Raw genomic sequence first — 19,206 nt, 5'->3', positions numbered from 1 at the left:
ATATTGTGTTCAATTGATTTATTTGTGTTCAGTAAATAAAAGAATAACGTACTATAACGAATACATGTGGTAAATTTACTTAATATTACATGACATGTTTGCTATAATATCATGACAGTAACAGGTGATTGCGATACAAAACTGAAGTGAGTAACGCGAAATGCTCTAACATGTAGGTGGATGGGTTTTACATAACGGTTTATCATGTTTTGATTTTAATTGGAATTAGACATTCATCCAAGAAATAAAATAACAAATTAACTATGAGCTAATATTTTATATTATCTTACAGTTATGATGAGATAAATATTTACAACGTTGAGTATAAATGAACAAAAGGGTTCGAAAGTAAGTTCCGGTAAAAGTGAGAAATGGGTGCGTTTCTCGCTTTTACCACCGACGAAGCGCTAGTTACAAGCTCATGTAAATCGAAATGATTTGGCAGTTTTGCTATTGCAAAAGATTTATAGAAATGGAATTTGGTAATTCGGAGGTTTTGGCTCAAGTAACAACGACAGTAAATAATTTTATATATTACAATATTTAACAACGAAATAACTGAGTATGTACAAATTGAGTAAGTGCAAGAGATTAATTGCCTGTGTTTGTACACATTACGGAATATGAAAATTTCATAGACACTAAATTTAAATTGAAAATATTGAATGAATTTATTTGCGTCACCAGCAGACGATAGGATCACATCACAAATATTCCAAAATCGTCCGAATATTCTGCGACACTAGTCAAGGTTTCGATATCTCTTACTATAACATTTTTCAAATACTGATACCTTTTTACAGTTTTACATTTACGTCAATTATCATTAATGTTAAATCTAAGGAGAAATCTTCAAAACGTGGTCTTTAGTGGTCGACTGTTTATCACTTATGCACTTTTCACTGAAGCGTCCGATTTTCACTCTTTCTGCTTCTATCGCATTGCGGCCGCGACAGAGGCGACGAGGAGGAGCACCAGTTGGCTGGCGACACACATAGCGCACGATTTCCGCATTAAAATTGCATCCACATTGTCACCTGTAACATTAAACAAATTCATTTGCTTGCAAAGGCGAAAATCACGCCGTTATCGCCATGATCCCGTGATTTTTCGGAATGCTTTAAACGAGTAAAGCGCTGGAAAAAGCAAAACTAAAGTATATTTATCCACATTTTGCTGTTCTGGCAAAATGTTCCAAAAAAACCTAGACTTAGGTAATTTAAAGACGTAATAAAACCTTGGAAGCTTGAAAAAAAAATAAACATTGAATTATTTTTTACAAAACTTTGCTCATAAATGAGCTAAATTGAGTTAGACAGGCAAAATACCATCCACCAAAATACACTTTACGCATCGTTGTTGCTGTAAGTAAAGGTTTTTGGTTAAAACTTTGTCAGTAAAGTTTATTTATAGTACCTCAAATAATTTTGAGCGATTTCCCAAAAATTTTACTTTTTATAAAAGATTTCATACAGTTTTAATTTTTTAACAAACGATAATAGTTGATAACAAAACTAAACATTTTAACAAAAATAAAATTTACTTAAAAAATTAAGACAAATTGAAATTAGCTAGGTGTTTAGAAAATGTGTCAATATAATACTTATAAATTCGTTTTAAAATTTCGTTATTTATGTACTTTCTGTTGTCTTTTGAAATTCGTTCTTTTGTTAATCTGTCTCTTCCCATTTTATTCCTTAAACATTTTTTAACATATTTTAACAAAAAAACCTTTCAACATGACATTGGTATTAAAAAACATTACATAATTTTTAGATAAACAAGGTATTTTAAATTTGAGCTTGTGGAAAAAAATAAATGATTCTTTTTACATAAGAACAAATCTTTGTAATGCGAGTGTTAGAAGTTTAATGCTTTAATAATATTATTTTAAATATACACCATGTGGCAGCGAAACACGAATCACCAAATTTAATAAAAATAGTTTTTATTATTACATGATAAAATACCTCCTGTCTTTAAATTAAGTAATCTGGAATTTAAAATAACAAAAAACTTGAGTTTCTGAATAAATGAGATTTTAATTTTGTTATTAGCGTACGCAAGTCAGTTTTCTTTTTACAAAAAAATGTTTTTACAACTTTGTGTTTTAAGGTTGAATTGTTGAGTCCTTTTGAATATTATTATTCATATATTAATAGGTAAATAACCTGTATATAAAGATACATACATACTTTTTCAAAGCTACAAAGTAAAATTTTCTGTAAATAATTATTACTAATAATTATTATTATTCATCTAGTGCGGAAAATTCACACACTTGGCTTGAAAGTTAATTACTGTCAGATGCTTAACTATTTAATTTTAATAAATGATACTTTTGACTCTTTAACAGAGAACGTTTCGGTATAAAAATGTCATCATCAGCTTTAACATCAGCTACTAACTTAACGACAAGAATCAATTTTTTTAATAGACACCCGGTATTTTAATAAAAAAGACATCTGCATTTTGAAATTAGTTTTTTCGAAGAGAGCAATCTTTTGCTGGAAGATTTAAAACTGGTACAGCTTTTCAGCTTTACAGATTTTCTTTAAGGTTTAATAATATCAGTTGGTATAATTTGCAAAAAAATCGCAATTTGCTGCCTTGCAGTGTAAAATAAAAAATAAATAATCGAATTAAAGTGCATTCAGAATGATATGTTTGTATAACAATTATTTTTACCCAGTTAATAGCACTCGGATTAAACGAATTAAATCGAGTGAAACAGGTCAAAATAACATTAATTCCGACCTAATTTAGCAAATTTTGGGAAAAAATAAAAAAACTTTAAATCAAAAACGCTCAAAAAACTTGTTCAGTTTACCTTCGGACACGAAGACATAGATGGAAGCGGGCTCGGTGTTCGAAGCCGAGCAAGTGTAATTTCCTGAATCGGCGTCGTTTGTGTCCCTTATGGTGAGGCGGCTCTGTGTGCGGATCCCCGGCACCGTCTCCACCGAGATTCCGCCCCTGGCCGTGTCGTAGTTGATCATGTGTTCATTGTGGTACCAGAAGACGTATTGCGGGGGAGTGGGGCTCTGGAACGTTTGTTTTTCATGAGAGTTCCGTTTTGATTGGGGTCATTAAGACGCGCAGATGTTTATAAATGGACTAACATGCGACTATGGACATTAACGTGCTAAGTTAGCGGGTCAAAAGCCAGAGAATCCGGCGTTTGTGGCCGAATTAAGGATGGATCATAAATCAAGTTGGGCCGCTTACACTTGCTCCACCACGCTAACTACTTTGAGGAAGTTCTTTCAGGGAATTCTTAACTGGAGTTTGATGATCTTGAACGGTAGCTTGGCCGGAGTAGGTTAAAATCTGCATTTTTACTTGCAGATTGCAAAATGACAAATGATGGGGGCGGAAACGGAAAAGTTTCACAGTGCCATAATCTGGGCTAATATTTTAAGCGCGTATTTGTGCACTTGGGACTAGTTATTCAAATAATGTACGAGTAAATGCATTTTGCGAGGATAATGTTGGAATCAATTACATTCGGGTTTGAACAGTGCGCACACAAATAGCTAAGATGTATTGCAGTACTGATCTAACATAGTTAGTAAGTTTGATTTGGATTCAAAGGATTGTTCATAAGTGCTTCAATGTTATGTACACTATTTGTACAAAAGGAGAAAGCTACAAGAATCTTAAGAACTTGAGACTTCAGTTACTCGTATGTTGCAACAGTTTGAATTCATTCGGAATTAAAACTTATCATAACTAGTTTTTAAACCATGTAAAATCAAACTCTTGGTGTAAAGAGTCCTATAATTTGTAGGAAAATTTGTAGAGAATTTCAACTTCAATTAGGTACTTTAGCTGAAGAAGAAAAATTTTCCTTCCTTTTATTACCAGAAATTTTGCTGAGTGTGGATTTTTCTGACTACCTTTATTAATTTTATTAATTCTTTTTTAGTTATCGTAAGTAAAAATGTAAAGTAAAAACTATTACAATGTTTTCTGTCTTTAGATTTCTCTCGCGTTGTTAAGAGTACAAAAACAGCCAATCAAATCATCAAATAGCGCTTGTAATTGTCTATTTTTTTTGTCAAAATCTGCAGCCACTTTGGGCAACGGTTCCGGCAAGTCATTTGTTTTCATTACAAAAATTCATAACTCAAAAACTAAACGTCGTAGAGCAATGCGGTTTATTCCATTGAATTCAGCGGCTCATTTTCTGTGTTATACGAACTTTTCATGAGATTTAAAAATTTGATTTTTTTTTGCTAAAATTTCCTGAGTAATAAGTTACACTTACCTTCAAGAAAATGAAAATATTAATTTTTTTTAAAATTTGTTCTATCATACTTTTTCGGATTTACACTATCGGACAAAAGTAAGGCAACATTTTGAAAAATATAGAAATTAATGTCTATCTAATGTAAATAAATTATGATCGGGCAAACTATGGTATTGTTTAAAGAATCAAAGGAAGCTACTGTCATTAATGTCAAGTAATTATTTATTAAGGTTGAAAAAAACCGCTTTGTTGACTTGTAGTGTAAAAAAGGATTATTTTAAGACGACAAAAGTAAGGCAACATTTAGCTTTTTTTCAAAAAATGTTGTTATAATGAAAAATTTGTTAGGCCAATATTAACAGTTCGTCTTGCGCAACAAGAGCCATGCCAACGGGTACACCAATTGGTAAAGAGTTGAAAGAAAGAGTGATCGATGCTTTCTTAAACAATGCAAAACAAGCGGATATTGCAAGAAGATTTCAACTGCCTAGATACAGCGTGTCTAAAATAATTATTCGCTACAACGAAAGAGGACATTTAAACAATAATCCAAAATCGGGACGACCACGAAAAACCACTATAAACATGGACAGACGCATTAAAAGAATTTCGGAGAACGATCCATGGAAATCTGCATCTAAAATTATAGCGGAAATACCGGAAGTAGGAGTTAGTACACGAACAATTCAAAGAAGACTGGTTGCAGCAAAGCTTTTTAGTAGACGTCCTGCTAAAAAACCTTTGATTTCCGAAAGAAATAGACGCGCCAGACTTCAATTTGCAAGAGAACATTTGAATTGGACAAAGCAAGATTGGAGGAAAGTTCTGTTTAGTGACGAAACTCGATACAAATTATTTAATTCGGATGGAATGAAACGTGTGAGACGGCCAATCAATACACGATTCAACCCCAAGTATGTTACACCCACTGTTAAACATGGTCATGGTAGCGTTTTTCTGTGGGGGTGTTTTTCGTGGAATTGTGTGGGTCCGTTGAGCTTTATTAAGGGTAATATGGATCGGTTCATCTATAAGGACATACTCCAAGATGTAATGCTGCCGTATGCAGAATGGGGATGCCTCTTCGTTTCAGCAAGATAACGACCCCAAACACACTTCTGCATTGGTCAGTGAGTGGTTCCAAAATAATAATATTCATGTTTTGCAATGGCCTGCCCAATCACCAGACCTCAACCCAATTGAGAACTTATGGGAAGAGGTAGAGCGACGAATCCAGATACAAAAATTTCCCAAGAAGCAATCTTTGATAGATAAAATCAAGGAAGTGTGGTCAAATCTGGATGAAAATGTTATTCAAAAATTAATTTCTTCAATGCCCAGACGGTGCCAAAAAATTATACTTAATAACGGCTATGCCATAAATTATTGAATTTTTCGTTCTATTTATTTAAACTTTAGTGTTGGGTAGTGTTATGTAAATGTTGAATCAAATAAAATTTGAGTTGAAAATATTTTCTGACAATGTTGCCTTACTTTTGTCGCATTAATATCGGGCTTTTTTATATTTCAAGCTAGTAGTATGTCATAATAATTACCCATAGGCTATCCATTTTCAACACGAATAAGAATATCTTTAAACGTTTATTATAAAATTAAATTGAAGGTAAATACCAACTCTTAAAATTTAAAATACCAATATTTGTATATTTTTCAACATGTTGCCTTACTTTTGTCCGATAGTGTATATATGCCTTTACAACTCTCTAGAGTTGTTAAAAGCCCAAAAAAGTCCATATGTTCGATTTTTTTGATGTATGATTTTTTCAATTTTTGTCGCAATTTTTGTCGATTTTGGGTACCCGGAACATTTGTTGAGCAATAGCTCCGGAACTATCAGAGATAACCCCATGAAGTTTATTATCGTTGGAAAGCTCTTTGAATTATCTATTTTTTTCAAAAAAAATTATTGTTCTCCGACTAATAGTTTTTGAGCAAATTGCAGATAAATGCAAAAATTGGTAAAATTTAAAAAAATTCATAACTAAAAAACTATTGGGAATTTGTCAATTTTTTCGATGCCAATCGATTCCCCGGATCATTTTGCATAGGTGAGGATTAAAACAGTTCCACTTTTTCGAATAGTTTAGTCGTAATTGGGAAAATAAAAAAAATTAAAAAAAAGTTAACACCCCCCCCCCCCTGCAAAATGGTCAATTTTAAAAGTGTCTCAGAATCGAATAAAACTTATCCTATCTTATAGATTTTGATGTGCTCTTTACGATGGAAAAAAGAGTTTTCTCCTAGCTCTTTTAGTTTGGCCGTAATCGGCGATTGAAAATTGAAATTTTTTTTGCGAGATATCGCCTTCAGTCCTATGCCATTTTGTAGAGTTTTTTATTCCGGTTGTCCTTGATTTTTCCGTTTCTCGATAACTCTAATTGTTTCGCCGTAATTGGCGGTTGAAAATTGAAAAAAAGTGAAAATGGAAACCTTTCTTTGCGTTTTTCTCGGAAACTGTAAGACTTAGAGCAACGAACAAAAAACCATCTGATAGCGCTTAATTTTCTCTATTTTTTCGATTAAACCCGGAGCCGCTCCGGGCAACGGTTCCGGCTACAGAGGCGATCAAAGTTTTTCACTATAAAAATTCATTAAAAAAAAACTAAAAGTCGTAGAGCATTGCGGTTTGTTCGATTGAATTCTACGGCTCATTTTACATATTATATCAATTTTTCACAAGAATTAAAAATTAAAAATTTTTTGCCTAAATTTAGGGTGGCCATTTGTCATAGTGGAAAATTTTATCCAACAAAAAAATTCATAACTCAAAAACTAAAAGTCGTAGAGCATTGCGGTTTGTTCGATTGAATTCTACTGCTCATTTTACATAATATATCATTTTTTCACAAGAATTAAAAATTTATAATTTTTTGCCTAAATTTAGAGTAGCCATTTGTCATAATGGAAAATTTTATCCAACAAAAAAATTCATAACTCAAAAACTAAAAGTCATAGAGCAATGCGGTTTGTTCCATTGAATTCAGCGGCTCATATTCTGTATTATACGAACTTTTCATGAGATTTAAAAATTTGATTTTTTTTGCTAAAATTTCATGAGTAATAACACTTACCTTTAATAAAATGAAAAAATTTTTTTTTTTAAATTCGTTCTATCATACTTTTTCGTATTTATATATGCCTTTACAACTCTCTAGAGTTGTTAAAAGCCCAAAAAAGTCTATATGTTCGATTTTTTGATGTATGATTTTTTCAATTTTTGTCGCAATTTTTGTCGATTTTGGGTACCCGGAGCAATAGCTCCGGAACTATCAGAGATAACCCCATGAAGTTTATTATCGTTGGAAAGCTCTTTGAATTATCTATTTTTTTCAAAAAAAATTATTGTTCTCCGACTAATAGTTTTTGAGCAAATTGCAGATAAATGCAAAAATTGGTAAAATTTAAAAAAATTCATAACTAAAAAACTATTGGGAATTTGTCAATTTTTTCGATGCCAATCGATTCCCCGGATCATTTTGCATAGGTGAGGATCAAAACAGTTCCACTTTTTCGAATAGTTTAGTCGTAATTGGGAAAATAAAAAAAATTAAAAAATAGTTAACACCCCCCCCCCCTGCAAAATGGTCAATTTTAAAAGTGTCTCAGAATCGAATAAAACTTATCCTATCTTATAGATTTTGATGTGCTCTTTACGATGGAAAAAAGAGTTTTCTCCTAGCTCTTTTAGTTTGGCCGTAATCGGCGATTGAAAATTGAAATTTTTTTTGCGAGATATCGCCTTCAGTCCTATGCCATTTTGTAGAGTTTTTTATTCCGGTTGTCCTTGATTTTTCCGTTTCTCGATAACTCTAATTGTTTCGCCGTAATTGGCGGTTGAAAATTGAAAAAAAGTGAAAATGGAAACCTTTCTTTGCGTTTTTCTCGGAAACTGTAAGACTTAGAGCAACGAACAAAAAACCATCTGATAGCGCTTAATTTTCTCTATTTTTTCGATTAAACCCGGAGCCGCTCCGGGCAACGGTTCCGGCTACAGAGGCGATCAAAGTTTTTCACTATAAAAATTCATTAAAAAAAAACTAAAAGTCGTAGAGCATTGCGGTTTGTTCGATTGAATTCTACGGCTCATTTTACATATTATATCAATTTTTCACAAGAATTAAAAATTAAAAATTTTTTGCCTAAATTTAGGGTGGCCATTTGTCATAGTGGAAAATTTTATCCAACAAAAAAATTCATAACTCAAAAACTAAAAGTCGTAGAGCATTGCGGTTTGTTCGATTGAATTCTACTGCTCATTTTACATAATATATCATTTTTTCACAAGAATTAAAAATTTATAATTTTTTGCCTAAATTTAGAGTAGCCATTTGTCATAATGGAAAATTTTATCCAACAAAAAAATTCATAACTCAAAAACTAAAAGTCATAGAGCAATGCGGTTTGTTCCATTGAATTCAGCGGCTCATATTCTGTATTATACGAACTTTTCATAAGATTTAAAAATTTGATTTTTTTTGCTAAAATTTCATGAGTAATAACACTTACCTTTAATAAAATGAAAAAAATTTTTTTTTTAAATTCGTTCTATCATACTTTTTCGTATTTATATATGCCTTTACAACTCTCTAGAGTTGTTAAAAGCCCAAAAAAGTCCATATGTTCGATTTTTTGATGTATGATTTTTTCAATTTTTGTCGCAATTTTTGTCGATTTTGGGTACCCGGAGCAATAGCTCCGGAACTATCAGAGATAACCCCATGAAGTTTATTATCGTTGGAAAGCTCTTTGAATTATCTATTTTTTTCAAAAAAAATTATTGTTCTCCGACTAATAGTTTTTGAGCAAATTGCAGATAAATGCAAAAATTGGTAAAATTTAAAAAAATTCATAACTAAAAAACTATTGGGAATTTGTCAATTTTTTCGATGCCAATCGATTCCCCGGATCATTTTGCATAGGTGAGGATCAAAACAGTTCCACTTTTTCGAATAGTTTAGTCGTAATTGGGAAAATAAAAAAAATTAAAAAAAAGTTAACACCCCCCCCTGCAAAATGGTCAATTTTAAAAGTGTCTCAGAATCGAATAAAACTTATCCTATCTTATAGATTTTGATGTGCTCTTTACGATGGAAAAAAGAGTTTTCTCCTAGCTCTTTTAGTTTGGCCGTAATCGGCGATTGAAAATTGAAATTTTTTTTGCGAGATATCGCCTTCAGTCCTATGCCATTTTGTAGAGTTTTTTATTCCGGTTGTCCTTGATTTTTCCGTTTCTCGATAACTCTAATTGTTTCGCCGTAATTGGCGGTTGAAAATTGAAAAAAACTGAAAATGGAAACCTTTCTTTGCGTTTTTCTCGGAAACTGAAAGACTTAGAGCAACGAACAAAAAACCATCTGATAGCGCTTAATTTTCTCTATTTTTTCGATTAAACCCGGAGCCGCTCCGGGCAACGGTTCCGGCTACAGAGGCGATCAAAGTTTTTCACTATAAAAAATCATTAAAAAAAAACTAAAAGTCGTAGAGCATTGCGGTTTGTTCGATTGAATTCTACGGCTCATTTTACATATTATATCAATTTTTCACAAGAATTAAAAATTTAAAATTTTTTGCCTAAATTTAGAGTAGCCATTTGTCATAATGGAAAATTTTATCCAACAAAAAAATTCATAACTCAAAAACTAAAAGTCATAGAGCAATGCGGTTTGTTCCATTGAATTCAGCGACTCATATTCTGTATTATACGAACTTTTCATGAGATTTAAAAATTTGATTTTTTTTGCTAAAATTTCATGAGTAATAACACTCACCTTTAATAAAATGAAAAAAATTTTTTTTTTAAATTCGTTCTATCATACTTTTTCGTATTTATATATGCCTTTACAACTCTCTAGAGTTGTTAAAAGCCCAAAAAAGTCCATATGTTCGATTTTTTGATGTATGATTTTTTCAATTTTTGTCGCAATTTTTGTCGATTTTGGGTACCCGGAACATTTGTTGAGCAATAGCTCCGGAACTATCAGAGATAACCCCATGAAGTTTATTATCGTTGGAAAGCTCTTTGAATTGTCTATTTTTTTCAAAAAAAATTATTGTTCTCCGACTAATAGTTTTTGAGCAAATTGCAGATAAATGCAAAAATTGGTAAAATTTTAAAAAATTCATAACTAAAAAACTATTGGGAATTTGTCAATTTTTTCGATGCCAATCGATTCCCCGGATCATTTTGCATAGGTGAGGATCAAAACAGTTCCACTTTTTCGAATAGTTTAGTCGTAATTGGGAAAATAAAAAAAATTAAAAAAAAGTTAACACCCCCCCCCTGCAAAATGGTCAATTTTAAAAGTGTCTCAGAATCGAATAAAACTTATCCTATCTTATAGATTTTGATGTGCTCTTTACGATGAAAAAAAGAGTTTTCTCCTAGCTCTTTTAGTTTGGCCGTAATCGGCGATTGAAAATTGAAAATTTTTTTGCGAGATATCGCCTTCAGTCCTATGCCATTTTGTAGAGTTTTTTATTGCGGTTGTTCTTGATTTTTCCGTTTCTCGATAACTCTAATTGTTTCGCCGTAATTGGCGGTTGAAAATTGAAAAAAAGTGAAAATGGAAACATTTCTTTGCGTTTTTCTCGGAAACTGTAAGACTTAGAGCAACGAACAAAAAACCATCTGATAGCGCTTAATTTTCTCTATTTTTTCGATTAAACCCGGAGCCGCTCCGGGCAACGGTTCCAGCTACAGAGGCGATCAAAGTTTTTCACTATAAAAATTCATTAAAAAAAAACTAAAAGTCGTAGAGCATTGCGGTTTGTTCGATTGAATTCTACTGCTCATTTTACATAATATATCATTTTTTCACAAGAATTAAAAATTTAAAATTTTTTGCCTAAATTTAGAGTAGCCATTTGTCATAATGGAAAATTTTATCCAACAAAAAAATTCATAACTCAAAAACTAAAAGTCATAGAGCAATGCGGTTTGTTCCATTGAATTCAGCGGCTCATATTCTGTGTTATACGAACTTTTCATGAGATTTAAAAATTTGATTTTTTTTGCTAAAATTTCATGAGTAATAATAACACTTACCTTTAATAAAATGAAAAAAATTTTTTTTTTTAAATTCGTTCTATCATACTTTTTCGTATTTATATATGCCTTTACAACTCTCTAGAGTTGTTAAAAGCCCAAAAAAGTCCATATGTTCGATTTTTTTGATGTATGATTTTTTCAATTTTTGTCGCAATTTTTGTCGATTTTGGGTACCCGGAACATTTGTTGAGCAATAGCTCCGGAACTATCAGAGATAACCCCATGAAGTTTATTATCGTTGGAAAGCTCTTTGAATTATCTATTTTTTTCAAAAAAAATTATTGTTCTCCGACTAATAGTTTTTGAGCAAATTGCAGATATATGCAAAAATTGGTAAAATTTTAAAAAATTCATAACTAAAAAACTATTGGGAATTTGTCAATTTTTTCGATGCCAATCGATTCCCCGGATCATTTTGCATAGGTGAGGATCAAAACAGTTCCACTTTTTCGAATAGTTTAGTTGTAATTGGGAAAATAAAAAAAATTAAAAAAAAGTTAACACCCCCCCCTGCAAAATGGTCAATTTTAAAAGTGTCTCAGAATCGAATAAAACTTATCCTATCTTATAGATTTTGATGTGCTCTTTACGATGAAAAAAAGAGTTTTCTCCTAGCTCTTTTAGTTTGGCCGTAATCGGCGATTGAAAATTGAAAATTTTTTTGCGAGATATCGCCTTCAGTCCTATGCCATTTTGTAGAGTTTTTTATTGCGGTTGTTCTTGATTTTTCCGTTTCTCGATAACTCTAATTGTTTCGCCGTAATTGGCGGTTGAAAATTGAAAAAAAGTGAAAATGGAAACATTTCTTTGCGTTTTTCTCGGAAACTGTAAGACTTAGAGCAACGAACAAAAAACCATCTGATAGCGCTTAATTTTCTCTATTTTTTCGATTAAACCCGGAGCCGCTCCGGGCAACGGTTCCAGCTACAGAGGCGATCAAAGTTTTTCACTATAAAAATTCATTAAAAAAAAACTAAAAGTCGTAGAGCATTGCGGTTTGTTCGATTGAATTCTACTGCTCATTTTACATAATATATCATTTTTTCACAAGAATTAAAAATTTAAAATTTTTTGCCTAAATTTAGAGTAGCCATTTGTCATAATGGAAAATTTTATCCAACAAAAAAATTCATAACTCAAAAACTAAAAGTCATAGAGCAATGCGGTTTGTTCCATTGAATTCAGCGGCTCATATTCTGTGTTATACGAACTTTTCATGAGATTTAAAAATTTGATTTTTTTTGCTAAAATTTCATGAGTAATAATAACACTTACCTTTAATAAAATGAAAAAAAATTTTTTTTTTAAATTCGTTCTATCATACTTTTTCGTATTTATATATGCCTTTACAACTCTCTAGAGTTGTTAAAAGCCCGAAAAAGTCCATATGTTCGATTTTTTTGATGTATGATTTTTTCAATTTTTGTCGCAATTTTTGTCGATTTTGGGTACCCGGAACATTTGTTGAGCAATAGCTCCGGAACTCTCAGAGATAACCCCATGAAGTTTATTATCGTTGGAAAGCTCTTTGAATTATCTATTTTTTTCAAAAAAAATTATTGTTCTCCGACTAATAGTTTTTGAGCAAATTGCAGATAAATGCAAAAATTGGTAAAATTTTAAAAAATTCATAACTAAAAAACTATTGGGAATTTGTCAATTTTTTCGATGCCAATCGATTCCCCGGATCATTTTGCATAGGTGAGGATCAAAACAATTCCACTTTTTCGAATAGTTTAGTCGTAATTGGAAAAATAAAAAAAATTAAAAAAAAGTTAACACCCCCCCCCTGCAAAATGGTCAATTTTAAAAGTGTCTCAGAATCGAATAAAACTTATCCTATCTTATAGATTTTGATGTGCTCTTTACGATGGAAAAAAGAGTTTTCTCCTAGCTCTTTTAGTTTGGCCGTAATCGGCGATTGAAAATTGAAATTTTTTTTGCGAGATATCGCCTTCAGTCCTATGCCATTTTGTAGAGTTTTTTATTCCGGTTGTCCTTGATTTTTCCGTTTCTCGATAACTCTAATTGTTTCGCCGTAATTGGCGGTTGAAAATTGAAAAAAACTGAAAATGGAAACCTTTCTTTGCGTTTTTCTCGGAAACTGTAAGACTTAGAGCAACGAACAAAAAACCAACTGATAGCGCTTAATTTTCTCTATTTTTTCGATTAAAGCCGGAGCCGCTCCGGGCAACGGTTCCGGCTACAGAGGCGATCAAAGTTTTTCACTATAAAAATTCATTAAAAAAAAACTAAAAGTCGTAGAGCATTGCGGTTTGTTCGATTGAATTCTACGGCTCATTTTACATATTATATCAATTTTTCACAAGAATTAAAAATTAAAAATTTTTTGCCTAAATTTAGGGTGGCCATTTGTCATAGTGGAAAATTTTATCCAACAAAAAAATTCATAACTCAAAAACTAAAAGTCGTAGAGCATTGCGGTTTGTTCGATTGAATTCTATTGCTCATTTTACATAATATATCATTTTTTCACAAGAATTAAAAATTTAAAATTTTTTGCTTAAATTTAGAGTAGCCATTTGTCATAATGGAAAATTTTATCCAACAAAAAAATTCATAACTCAAAAACTAAAAGTCATAGAGCAATGCGGTTTGTTCCATTGAATTCAGCGGCTCATATTCTGTATTATACGAACTTTTCATGAGATTTAAAAATTTGATTTTTTTTGCTAAAATTTCATGAGTAATAACACTTACCTTTAATAAAATGAAAAAAAATTTTTTTTTTTAAATTCGTTCTATCATACTTTTTCGTATTTATATATGCCTTTACAACTCTCTAGAGTTGTTAAAAGCCCAAAAAAGTCCATATGTTCGATTTTTTGATGTATGATTTTTTCAATTTTTGTCGCAATTTTTGTCGATTTTGGGTACCCGGAGCAATAGCTCCGGAACTATCAGAGATAACCCCATGAAGTTTATTATCGTTGGAAAGCTCTTTGAATTATCTATTTTTTTCAAAAAAAATTATTGTTCTCCGACTAATAGTTTTTGAGCAAATTGCAGATAAATGCAAAAATTGGTAAAATTTAAAAAAATTCATAACTAAAAAACTATTGGGAATTTGTCAATTTTTTCGATGCCAATCGATTCCCCGGATCATTTTGCATAGGTGAGGATCAAAACAGTTCCACTTTTTCGAATAGTTTAGTCGTAATTGGGAAAATAAAAAAAATTAAAAAAAAGTTAACACCCCCCCCCTGCAAAATGGTCAATTTTAAAAGTGTCTCAGAATCGAATAAAACTTATCCTATCTTATAGATTTTGATGTGCTCTTTACGATGGAAAAAAGAGTTTTCTCCTAGCTCTTTTAGTTTGGCCGTAATCGGCGATTGAAAATTGAAATTTTTTTTGCGAGATATCGCCTTCAGTCCTATGCCATTTTGTAGAGTTTTTTATTCCGGTTGTCCTTGATTTTTCCGTTTCTCGATAACTCTAATTGTTTCGCCGTAATTGGCGGTTGAAAATTGAAAAAAAGTGAAAATGGAAACCTTTCTTTGCGTTTTTCTCGGAAACTGTAAGACTTATTGCAACGAACAAAAAACCATCTGATAGCGCTTAATTTTCTCTATTTTTTCGATTAAACCCGGAGCCGCTCCGGGCAACGGTTCCGGCTACAGAGGCGATCAAAGTTTTTCACTATAAAAATTCATTAAAAAAAAACTAAAAGTCGTAGAGCTTTGCGGTTTGTTCGATTGAATTCTACGGCTCATTTTACATATTATATCATTTTTTCACAAGAATTAAAAATTTAAAATTTTTTGCCTAAATTTAGAGTAGCCATTTGTCATAATGGAAAATTTTATCCAACAAAAAAATTCATAACTCAAAAACTAAAAGTCATAGAGCAATGCGGTTTGTTCCATTGAATTCAGCGGCTCATTTTCTGTATTATACGAACTTTTCATGAGATTTAAAAATTTGATTTTTTTTGCTAAAATTTGATGAGTAATAACACTTACCTTTAATGAAATGAAAAAATTTTTTTTTTAAATTCGTTCTATCATACTTTTTCGTATTTATATATGCCTTTACAACTCTCTAGAGTTGTTAAAAGCCCAAAAAAGTCCATATGTTCGATTTTTTTGATGTATGATTTTTTCAATTTTTGTCGTAATTTTTGTCGATTTTGGGTACCCGGAACATTTGTTGAGCAATAGCTCCGGAACTATCAGAGATAACCCCATGAAGTTTATTATCGTTGGAAAGCTCTTTGAATTATCTATTTTTTTCAAAAAAAATTATTGTTCTCCAACTAATAGTTTTTGAGCAAATTGCAGATATATGCAAAAATTGGTAAAATTTTAAAAAATTCATAACTAAAAAACTATTGGGAATTTGTCAATTTTTTCGATGCCAATCGATTCCCCGGATCATTTTGCATAGGTGAGGATCAAAACAGTTCCACTTTTTCGAATAGTTTAGTTGTAATTGGGAAAATAAAAAAAATTAAAAAAAAGTTAACACCCCCCCCCCTGCAAAATGGTCAATTTTAAAAGTGTCTCAGAATCGAATAAAACTTATCCTATCTTATAGATTTTGATGTGCTCTTTACGATGAAAAAAAGAGTTTTCTCCTAGCTCTTTTAGTTTGGCCGTAATCGGCGATTGAAAATTGAAAATTTTTTTGCGAGATATCGCCTTCAGTCCTATGCCATTTTGTAGAGTTTTTTATTCCGGTTGTCCTTGATTGTTCCGTTTCTCGATAACTCTAATTGTTTCGCCGTAATTGGCGGTTGAAAATTGAAAAAAAGTGAAAATGGAAACCTTTCTTTGCGTTTTTCTCGGAAACTGTAAGACTTAGAGCAACAAACAAAAACCCATCTGATAGCGCTTAATTTTTTCTATTTTTTCGATTAAACCCGGAGCCGCTCCGGGCAACGGTTCCGGCTACAGAGGCGATCAAAGTTTTTCACTATAAAAAATCATTAAAAAAAAACTAAAAGTCGTAGAGCATTGCGGTTTGTTCGATTGAATTCTACGGCTCATTTTACATATTATATCAATTTTTCACAAGAATTAAAAATTTAAAATTTTTTGCCTAAATTTAGAGTAGCCATTTGTCATAATGGAAAATTTTATCCAACAAAAAAATTCATAACTCAAAAACTAAAAGTCATAGAGCAATGCGGTTTGTTCCATTGAATTCAGCGGCTCATATTCTGTATTATACGAACTTTTCATGAGATTTAAAAATTTGATTTTTTTTGCTAAAATTTCATGAGTAATAACACTTACCTTTAATAAAATGAAAAAAAAAATTTTTTTTAAATTCGTTCTATCATACTTTTTCGTATTTATATATGCCTTTACAACTCTCTAGAGTTGTTAAAAGCCCAAAAAAGTCCATATGTTCGATTTTTTGATGTATGATTTTTTCAATTTTTGTCGCAATTTTTGTCGATTTTGGGTACCCGGAACATTTGTTGAGCAATAGCTCCGGAACTATCAGAGATAACCCCATGAAGTTTATTATCGTTGGAAAGCTCTTTGAATTGTCTATTTTTTTCAAAAAAAATTATTGTTCTCCGACTAATAGTTTTTGAGCAAATTGCAGATAAATGCAAAAATTGGTAAAATTTAAAAAAATTCATAACTAAAAAACTATTGGGAATTTGTCAATTTTTTCGATGCCAATCGATTCCCCGGATCATTTTGCATAGGTGAGGATCAAAACAGTTCCACTTTTTCGAATAGTTTAGTCGTAATTGGGAAAATAAAAAAAATTAAAAAAAAGTTAACACCCCCCCCCTGCAAAATGGTCAATTTTAAAAGTGTCTCAGAATCGAATAAAACTTATCCTATCTTATAGATTTTGATGTGCTCTTTACGATGGAAAAAAGAGTTTTCTCCTAGCTCTTTTAGTTTGGCCGTAATCGGCGATTGAAAATTGAAAATTTTTTTGCGAGATATCGCCTTCAGTCCTATGCCATTTTGTAGAGTTTTTTATTCCGGTTGTCCTTGATTTTTCCGTTTCTCGATAACTCTAATTGTTTCGCCGTAATTGGCGGTTGAAAATTGAAAAAAAGTGAAAATGGAAACCTTTCTTTGCGTTTTTCTCGGAAACTGTAAGACTTAGAGCAACGAACAAAAACCCGTCTGATAGCGCTTAATTTTCTCTATTTTTTCGATTAAACCCGGAGCCGCTCCGGGCAACGGTTCCGGCTACAGAGGCGATCAAAGTTTTTCACTATAAAAAATCAATAAAAAAAAACTAAAAGTCGTAGAGCATTGCGGTTTGTTCGATTGAATTCTACTGCTCATTTTACATAATATATCATTTTTTCACAAGAATTAAAAATTAAAAATTTTTTGCCTAAATTTAGGGTGACCATTTGTCATAGTGGAAAATTTTATCCAACAAAAAAATTCATAACTCAAAAACTAAAAGTCGTAGAGCATTGCGGTTTGTTCGATTGAATTCTACTGCGCATTTTACATAATATATCATTTTTTCACAAGAATTAAAAATCTAAAATTTTTTGCCTAAATTTAGAGTAGCCATTTGTCATAATGGAAAATTTTATCCAACAAAAAAATTCATAACTCAAAAACTAAAAGTCATAGAGCAATGCGGTTTGTTCCATTGAATTCAGCGGCTCATATTCTGTATTATACGAACTTTTCATGAGATTTAAAAATTTGATTTTTTTTGCTAAAATTTTATGAGTAATAACACTTACCTTTAATAAAATGAAAAACATTTTTTTTTTTTAAATTCGTTCTATCATACTTTTTCGTATTTATATATGCCTTTACAACTCTCTAGAGTTGTTAAAAGCCCAAAAAAGTCCATATGTTCGATTTTTTGATGTATGATTTTTTCAATTTTTGTCGCAATTTTTGTCGATTTTGGGTACCCGGAACATTTGTTGAGCAATAGCTCCGGAACTATCAGAGATAACCCCATGAAGTTTATTATCGTTGGAAAGCTCTTTGAATTATCTATTTTTTTCAAAAAAAAAATATTGTTCTCCGACTAATAGTTTTTGAGCAAATTGCAGATAAATGCAAAAATTGGTAAAATTTAAAAAAATTCATAACTAAAAAACTATTGGGAATTTGTCAATTTTTTCGATGCCAATCGATTCCCCGGATCATTTTGCATAGGTGAGGATCAAAACAGTTCCACTTTTTCGAATAGTTTAGTCGTAATTGGGAAAATAAAAAAAATTAAAAAAAAGTTAACACCCCCCCCCTGCAAAATGGTCAATTTTAAAAGTGTCTCAGAATCGAATAAAACTTATCCTATCTTATAGATTTTGATGTGCTCTTTACGATGGAAAAAAGAGTTTTCTCCTAGCTCTTTTAGTTTGGCCGTAATCGGCGATTGAAAATTGAAAATTTTTTTGCGAGATATCGCCTTCAGTCCTATGCCATTTTGTAGAGTTTTTTATTCCGGTTGTCCTTGATTTTTCCGTTTCTCGATAACTCTAATTGTTTCGCCGTAATTGGCGGTTGAAAATTGAAAAAAAGTGAAAATGGAAACCTTTCTTTGCGTTTTTCTCGGAAACTGTAAGACTTAGAGCAACGAACAAAAACCCGTCTGATAGCGCTTAATTTTCTCTATTTTTTCGATTAAACCCGGAGCCGCTCCGGGCAACGGTTCCGGCTACAGAGGCGATCAAAGTTTTTCACTATAAAAAATCAATAAAAAAAAACTAAAAGTCGTAGAGCATTGCGGTTTGTTCGATTGAATTCTACTGCTCATTTTACATAATATATCATTTTTTCACAAGAATTAAAAATTAAAAATTTTTTGCCTAAATTTAGGGTGACCATTTGTCATAGTGGAAAATTTTATCCAACAAAAAAATTCATAACTCAAAAACTAAAAGTCGTAGAGCATTGCGGTTTGTTCG

The 19,206-nt window shown here is 31.5% G+C and overlaps 1 protein-coding gene across 5 annotated transcripts in view; it reads right to left on the bottom strand.

The window, feature by feature from the left end:
• Positions 1–3: 3 nt before the first annotated feature.
• LOC103312836 (hemicentin-2) overlaps positions 4–19,206 on the bottom strand; it is a 159,429-nt gene continuing 140,226 nt past the window's right edge. For all 5 annotated transcript variants that reach the window (XM_015981523.2, XM_015981525.2, XM_015981522.2 and 2 more), the window contains 2 exons: positions 2,831–3,044; positions 4–1,037 (listed from right to left, as the gene is read on the bottom strand). In XM_015981523.2, the coding sequence (XP_015837009.1) occupies positions 934–1,037; positions 2,831–3,044 (318 nt within the window). In that variant the 3' untranslated portion in view covers positions 4–933. The remainder of the gene's footprint in view (positions 1,038–2,830; positions 3,045–19,206) is intronic.

Source organism: Tribolium castaneum, chromosome 3, assembly GCF_031307605.1.
Source record: "Tribolium castaneum strain GA2 chromosome 3, icTriCast1.1, whole genome shotgun sequence".
Classification (NCBI taxonomy): domain Eukaryota; kingdom Metazoa; phylum Arthropoda; class Insecta; order Coleoptera; family Tenebrionidae; genus Tribolium; species Tribolium castaneum.
Note: the sequence above shows the minus strand (reverse complement) of the source record. Positions and strands in the feature narration are given on the sequence as shown.